Source organism: Ptychodera flava, chromosome 7 (genome assembly GCF_041260155.1).
Source record: "Ptychodera flava strain L36383 chromosome 7, AS_Pfla_20210202, whole genome shotgun sequence".
In the NCBI taxonomy this organism is placed as follows: Eukaryota; Metazoa; Hemichordata; class Enteropneusta; family Ptychoderidae; genus Ptychodera; species Ptychodera flava.
In genome coordinates this window covers 31489086-31497293 of record NC_091934.1, presented here as the reverse complement: position 1 = coordinate 31497293, position 8208 = coordinate 31489086, and the positions used below count along the sequence as shown (strand labels likewise).

General features: G+C 39.0%; 1 protein-coding gene across 1 annotated transcript; it reads right to left on the bottom strand.

The window, feature by feature from the left end:
• Positions 1-1062: 1062 nt before the first annotated feature.
• Positions 1063-6632, bottom strand: LOC139136200 (mucin-5AC-like). The gene is made up of 3 exons (XM_070703941.1): positions 3517-6632; positions 2449-2554; positions 1063-1763 (listed from the first exon to the last, which is right to left on the bottom strand). Exon 1 carries the CDS (start codon positions 6233-6235, stop codon positions 5129-5131), a length of 1107 nt encoding a protein of 368 aa, XP_070560042.1. The 5' UTR covers positions 6236-6632; the 3' UTR covers positions 1063-1763; positions 2449-2554; positions 3517-5128.
• Between the last annotated feature and the right edge of the window lie 1576 nt (positions 6633-8208).

The following is an 8208-nucleotide window of genomic DNA, read 5'->3' as shown; positions in this document are numbered from 1 at the left end:
GCTTAAATGTTTTGATGTCGAGTATTTACTCCTTCGTGTTAATTGTAATAATGCCGCGATGGGAAACGTACCTGCTGTCGTGGTGATCATAACGCCAACTCCAAAGGTTAATGGAATAAAATAGGACTTTATTACTGTCGGATATTTTCGGACATCTTCGGTCGGTGTCACAGGTTTACGAAGACTAAAGAATGACTTTAGAAATGGTAACAAAATGAGCTTTTGTGTTTTTCTAAACCAAGGAAATTAAATTGATTTTCTGATATATCACATTTTTGTTCTGCACGGCAACTCCTTTCTATTTTGACTACCTTTAACTTTTGAACTACATATGTGTGCATCGCCGAAATTTTAGTATGGTACAATATCCCTTCGAAGTAATTTAAATTCGGTTATGATCAAAGGCGGTTGGGTAAATGCATTACCACGGCGGGTAATTTCAAAAAATGTGACAAGTTTTGGTCGCGCTAGCCATGTGAATAGCTCGCTACTTTCACAGTGCCTTTCTGCATCTGATCACGGAATTGCTGCCTGAAGAAGTATTCGACCGGTTCAATGGTTTAACCGAAGCTGATTCTAGTAATCAAACGTGCCCCAAATAAACAAATTTCTTTACAGCTGACCATTGCTGATCGGTTGAGGGCGTGTTTCGGCAAGAGGTTCTTGCATGTTTCCGCAGAGGAATTACTTCACATTGTACCATTCAATGATTGTTTAATATCATTATATTTTACCAGGGTCTTTCGGAGTAACTGCCACGGCTATCTCTATCTGGCGGTTCTCCTAGCTCCTGGTAATCGCGAACACTTTTATCGTACTTACAATTTTCTGTAAGACGGCAACGATCGCGACCACCTCGGGATGTAGGGTGAATCAGCAGACAGAAATTGACATGAAAACTTGAAGATTTAATAAGCCTTGGTAAAACCCTGTTTATTCAAGTATACACACAGTGGATGAACAGGAGGAAAAAACATGCATGGTACAATGAGATATCCTAAACAGGTACACACAACTCGAGGTAACTTTTGTCAATTTTTCTCTAGGCAAATTGAGCCCCCAGCCGCTATGGAAACTTGGATAGAGACTGCCGGGCGCCCCTCGTGACTTCACCAAAGAGAAATGCCTCCGAATACAGGTTGCGGTTGGTAAATGTATATGACTATAATCATAATCATCGATAAATGTTGATGCTACTAATTTTGACAGTATTATTTAAGATGTTCAATCAGACCTGCCAAATCTATTTGATTGACTATCGGCTTATTTATCTGAACACTTCTGTGGGAAGATATGCCATGTTTTTTCTCTGTTATCCAGCTATTTACCTTACAGCGATGAATGTGAACATTTCAAGGATTTACAACCATTACTTTTTGGATAATTGATATAGATTTCTCCATGTTCAACATAAAAAGTCTGTATTACAAAGGTTCTATTCTTGACGACCTTTACCTTATTTTGGATTTTATTCTTATTGATCAAAGATAATTCACTGTGAAACCGACTACAACAAACCAATATATTGCGAAAAAATGTATAACTATTACTGTAAAAGTGAAAGTAACTGTATGTTGAGCTATCCGAAACTTTAAATTGTATACACACATTTTCGGTCTTGATATAAAATGTTCCATTGTACATTTACTTGCAAAAGTATCTCTATATTGCAACTATGTGTTATAGTGTGTTCTTCTTCTTCTATTAGTGTTGTTCTTCTTCTATTATCTGTGTTTTCTACTCTTCATCTTGGCCTTGTCTACCTAACAACCAATGAAAATATCTATTTATGAGGGATACAATAACTATACCTGCAGTGATACTGGAACTTATTGAAACATAATAAAAATACGAAAGTATTGGAGCGATACCAACAATGGAAAGTAAAGTATTTACTAGTACTGGTGTAGTTAAAAAATAATCGCTCCTGCTTAATTAGATACATTAAACAAGATTGGAACTAATTTGGGATAATTGGATGGTGAAGTAATGTTTATTTGATCTGCAAATGTAAGCTCATCTGCTTTTCTTTTTAAGTTACACACTTCTTTTTATTAGTAATTTGTATATTGCAACATTCAGCTGTGTATGTAGGGCACCTAACATTTTTGAGAAATTTGAAAAATATGAAAATCAATATATCTCAAATTAGTTCCAATCGTATTAGAAACTATTTGTACCAAAATAAGTGTTCTAATGATGTGCCAGTTTATCACTTGTTGTCATGAAAATCTGGAAGAGTTCCGTATGGTAAAAGATACCTGCAAAAGAAGCCACACAAGTCAGAGATAAGAGGTTTCACTTAATCCAGACAGTAAATTATTATTATGAAACAAACACAAACTTTGAGTAAAACATGAACTAAAACAACAGCTGATATGATTTACGGTGTTCCATAAGAAAAAAAAAACCAAATTCATTGCCAGTTATATAATACATTAGACTTACTTATGAAACAGCACCGTGTTTGGACAATTAGCATACTGTTAGGAAAATAATGTAAGGATGAAGCTGTAATAACAGGTCACCACAGCCAAGGTCAAACAGCCTGTTTCTGAAAACAAAATAGGAAGTATAGTCAGACTTGAGATATACAGCCAGCTCTGTAACTTCAGCGAGCAACTGTTATTGATTCTTGTTAAGGATGGGGTTCACTTGAAACGGTCATTAATGAGTGTCACCTGTTACTGACAGTATCAGATCATTGTGAGTGTAATTTTTTCTGCATCAGACTCGAACGATGATTAGTGTTTAACACGACACAAATGGGTCACATATTGACATGACAAAAAGTAGATATGGTATATTCCTAATGAAGAAACATTAAATTTAATTGCTATATTTGGTTTCTCCAAGCGCAAAGATCTCATAAACATAATTCTAACACAGTTGTATGCTATAAAAAGATTGTTGTCACTTTGAAATTCAAATGTACAGATATGAACTGATATTGCATATTTTAAAAATATCACTGGATTTGTCTGTGAAAGGGTTTATGTTTTCTTTTTGTTACATACAAATGTTAAATTCTGATGTTTATGGGGGGTGGTAATGGGCACGCCGCAATTGTTGTACGTTCCTTTTCCAGTCTTTGATATTATTTCTGCTCAAATCCTAAGCTTGCCTAAGTTTAATAATTTTTGAATTTATATATTCAAGAGAAATTGAAAGCTCTCTGAGCCATAGAAATATATCATTTTCCATGGCAGAATGACACCCGTCTTCATCCTCAAAATGTTGTTCTTGATGTTTAATAATATTGAAAAGGTACATTTAACGACACATTTTTATTTACAAATACTTTTTACGAACAAATGGATAAGTATAAATGTTTACTTATTGTCTTTATTAAAAATCAAAAAAATAAGATTTACCGTTATGAAGAAATTTAAATTAACAGCAATTAATCAAAAGATCCAGCAGTCAAAGCATACTTTATCTTGCACAAATTTCAAAATTGAGGCATTGCTAACAATAACCGTTGAAGAGAGTCTCGCCACTGGCAGGTAAACTTACCATGATAGATATGGCAAATATTCGACACTATAAATGTCTGTAGTGTCTTTCCTGATGATGGAGTAGTGGGACAGGATACCGGACAGAGCAGCCTAATTTCATAATTAGAGCAATCATCATTTTGTTGATGGTTGTAACAGACAAATCCGAAATCTGGGCTGCATTCAAGCCCGACTTCTCCTGTTTTTTCGTAGCTTGTGTAAGGAAAATGAGCCAATCTACATTCAATTTCTGTTGGTTCATCGCATATTCCATAAAGTCCTCTTAAAATAGTTATAATTTCAAACTCTCCAATGGAAGAGGGATCAAGTGTTCCACCGTTTTCATCGTCTAGCCATTCAGTCCATTCAAAACATAGATTGTTGAGATTTTGTTGTGCAGTCTTGACAGATTCCATATGAAGAAAAGTTGTTGATGATTGAGTGGCTGACTGAGTCACTGTATCATTGCCTGGAATAGTGGGAAAGGTTTGTGGATATTTGATCGATGTTGAAGTAAACTCTGTCATGTTTTCACTTGGTGTTGTTGACGTGTTGCATTGTGTTGCACAGAGAAGACGGATGGCATAGTTGAAGCAAAGACCACTTTGTTGGCTATGGAAACACAAGAATCCTTGCTGTAGATTACATGTCAGGGCAACCTGTCCCGTTTGGTTGTATGGTGTATGAGGTACGTCAGATAATCTACATTCTATGTCAGTTGGTTGGTCACAGAATCCATAGGGACCTCTCAACTGGCCAAGGACTTCAAACTCTCCAATGGAAGAGGGATCAAGTGTTCCACCGTTTCATCGTCTAGCCATTCAGTCCATTCAAAACATAGATTGTTGAGATTTTGTTGTGCAGTCTTGACAGATTCCATATGAAGAAAAGTTGTTGATGATTGAGTGGCTGACTGAGTCACTGTATCATTGCCTGGAATAGTGGGAAAGGTTTGTGGATATTTGATCGATGTTGAAGTAAACTCTGTCATGTTTTCACTTGGTGTTGTTGACGTGTTGCATTGTGTTTCACAGAGAAGACGGATGGCATAGTTGAAGCAAAGACCACTTTGTTGGCTATGGAAACACAAGAATCCTTGCTGTAGATCACATGTCAGGGCAACCTGTCCCGTTTGGTTGTATGGTGTATGAGGTAGGTCCGATAATCTACATTCTATGTCAGTGGGTTGGTCACAGAATCCATAGGGACCTCTCAACTGGGCAAGGAGTTCAAACTCTCCAATGGAAGAGGGATCAAGTGTTCCACCGTTTCATCGTCTAGCCATTCAGTCCATTCAAAACATAGATTGTCGAGATTTTGTTCTGCAGTCTTGACAGATTCCATATGAAGAAAAGTTGTTGATGATTGAGTGGCTGACAGAGTCACTCTATCATTGCCTGGAATAGTGGGAAAGGTTTGTGGATATTTGATCGATGTTGAAGTAAACTCTGTCATGTTTTCACTTGGTGTTGTTGACGTGTTGCATTGTGTTTGACAGAGAAGACGGATGGCATAGTTGAAGCAAAGACCACTTTGTTGGCTATGGAAACACAAGAATCCTTGCTGTAGATCACATGTCAGGGCAACCTGTCCCGTTTGGTTGTATGGTGTATGAGGTAGGTCAGATAATCTCATTCTATGTCAGTGGGTTGGTCACAGAATCCATAGGGACCTCTCAACTGGGTAAGGAGTTCAAACTCTCCAATGGAAGAGGGATCAAGTGTTCCACCGTTTTCATCGTCTAGCCATTCAGTCCATTCAAAACATAGATTGTCGAGATTTTGTTCTGCAGTCTTGACAGATTCCATATGAAGAAAAGTTGTTGATGATTGAGTGGCTGACTGAGTCACTCTATCATTGCCTGGAATAGTGGGAAAGGTTTGTGGATATTTGATCGATGTTGAAGTAAACTCTGTCATGTTTTTACTTGGTGTTGTTGACGTGTTGCATTGTGTTTGACAGAGAAGACGAATGGCATAGTTGAAGCAAAGACCACTTTGTTGGCTATGGAAACACAAGAATCCTTGCTGTAGATCACATGTCAGGGCAACCTGTCCCGTTTGGTTGTATGGTGTATGAGGTAGGTCCGATAATCTACATTCTATGTCAGTGGGTTGGTCACAGAATCCATAGGGACCTCTCAACTGGGCAAGGAGTTCAAACTCTCCAATGGAAGAGGGATCAAGTGTTCCACCGTTTTCATCGTCTAGCCATTCAGTCCATTCAAAACATAGATTGTTGAGATTTTGTTCTGCAGTCTTGACAGATTCCATACGAAGAAAAGTTGTTGATGATTGAGTGGCTGACTGAGTCACTGTATCATTGCCTGGAATAGTGGGAAAGGTTTGTGGATATTTGATCGATGTTGAAGTAAACTCTGTCATGTTTTCACTTGGTGTTGTTGACGTGTTGCATTGTGTTTGACAGAGAAGACGAATGGCATAGTTGAAGCAAAGACCACTTTGTTGGCTATGGAAACACAAGAATCCTTGCTGTAGATCACATGTCAGGGCAACCTGTCCCGTTTGGTTGTATGGTGTATGAGGTAGGTCCGATAATCTACATTCTATGTCAGTGGGTTGGTCACAGAATCCATAGGGACCTCTCAACTGGGCAAGGAGTTCAAACTCTCCAATGGAAGAGGGATCAAGTGTTCCACCGTTTTCATCGTCTAGCCATTCAGTCCATTCAAAACATAGATTGTCGAGATTTTGTTCTGCAGTCTTGACAGATTCCATATGAAGAAAAGTTGTTGATGATGAGTGGCTGACTGAGTCACTCTATCATTGCCTGGAATAGTGGGAAAGGTTTGTGGATATTTGATCGATGTTGAAGTAAACTCTGTCATGTTTTCACTTGGTGTTGTTGACGTGTTGCATTGTGTTTGACAGAGAAGACGGATGGCATAGTGAAGCAAAGACCACTTTGTTGGCTATGGAAACACAAGAATCCTTGCTGTAGATCACATGTCAGGGCAACCTGTCCCGTTTGGTTGTATGGTGTATGAGGTAGGTCCGATAATCTACATTCTATGTCAGTGGGTTGGTCACAGAATCCATAGGGACCTCTCAACTGGGCAAGGAGTTCAAACTCTCCAATGGAAGAGGGATCAAGTGTTCCACCGTTTTCATCGTCTAGCCATTCAGTCCATTCAAAACATAGATTGTTGAGATTTTGTTCTGCAGTCTTGACAGATTCCATATGAAGAAAAGTTGTTGATGATTGAGTGGCTGACAGAGTCACTCTATCATTGCCTGGAATAGTGGGAAAGGTTTGTGGATATTTGATCGATGTTGAAGTAAACTCTGTCATGTTTTCACTTGGTGTTGTTGACGTGTTGCATTGTGTTGACAGAGAAGACGAATGGCATAGTTGAAGCAAAGACCACTTTGTTGGCTATGGAAACACAAGAATCCTTGCTGTAGATTACATGTCAGGGCAACCTGTCCCGTTTGGTTGTATGGTGTATGAGGTAGGTCAGATACTCTACATTCTATGTCAGTGGGTTGGTCACAGAATCCATAGGTACCTCTCAACTGGGCAAGGAGTTCAAACTCTCCAATGGAAGAGGGATCAAGTGTTCCACCGTTTTCATCGTCTAGCCATTCAGTCCATTCAAAACATAGATTGTCGAGATTTTGTTCTGCAGTCTTGACAGATTCCATATGAAGAAAAGTTGTTGATGATTGAGTGGCTGACAGAGTCACTCTATCATTGCCTGGAATAGTGGGAAAGGTTTGTGGATATTTGATCGATGTTGAAGTAAACTCTGTCATGTTTTCACTTGGTGTTGTTGACGTGTTGCATTGTGTTTGACAGAGAAGACGAATGGCATAGTTGAAGCAAAGACCACTTTGTTGGCTATGGAAACACAAGAATCCTTGCTGTAGATCACATGTCAGGGCAACCTGTCCCGTTTGGTTGTATGGTGTATGAGGTAGGTCCGATAATCTACATTCTATGTCAGTGGGTTGGTCACAGAATCCATAGGGACCTCTCAACTGGGCAAGGAGTTCAAACTCTCCAATGGAAGAGGGATCAAGTGTTCCACCGTTTTCATCGTCTAGCCATTCAGTCCATTCAAAACATAGATTGTTGAGATTTTGTTCTGCAGTCTTGACAGATTCCATACGAAGAAAAGTTGTTGATGATTGAGTGGCTGACTGAGTCACTGTATCATTGCCTGGAATAGTGGGAAAGGTTTGTGGATATTTGATCGATGTTGAAGTAAACTCTGTCATGTTTTCACTTGGTGTTGTTGACGTGTTGCATTGTGTTTCACAGAGAAGACGGATGGCATAGTTGAAGCAAAGACCACTTTGTTGGCTATGGAAACACAAGAATCCTTGCTGTAGATCACATGTCAGGGCAACCTGTCCCGTTTGGTTGTATGGTGTATGAGGTAGGTCCGATAATCTACATTCTATGTCAGTGGGTTGGTCACAGAATCCATAGGGACCTCTCAACTGGGCAAGGAGTTCAAACTCTCCAATGGAAGAGGGATCAAGTGTTCCACCGTTTTCATCGTCTAGCCATTCAGTCCATTCAAAACATAGATTGTTGAGATTTTGTTCTGCAGTCTTGACAGATTCCATACGAAGAAAAGTTGTTGATGATTGAGTGGCTGACTGAGTCACTGTATCATTGCCTGGAATAGTGGGAAAGGTTTGTGGATATTTGATCGATGTTGAAGTAAACTCTGTCATGTTTT

What these genes read in the sequence shown, in the direction of transcription:
- LOC139136200 (XM_070703941.1), bottom strand. Translation starts at nt 6,235, where the DNA reads ATGGAATCTGTCAAGACTGCAGAACAAAATCTCGACAATCTATGTTTT.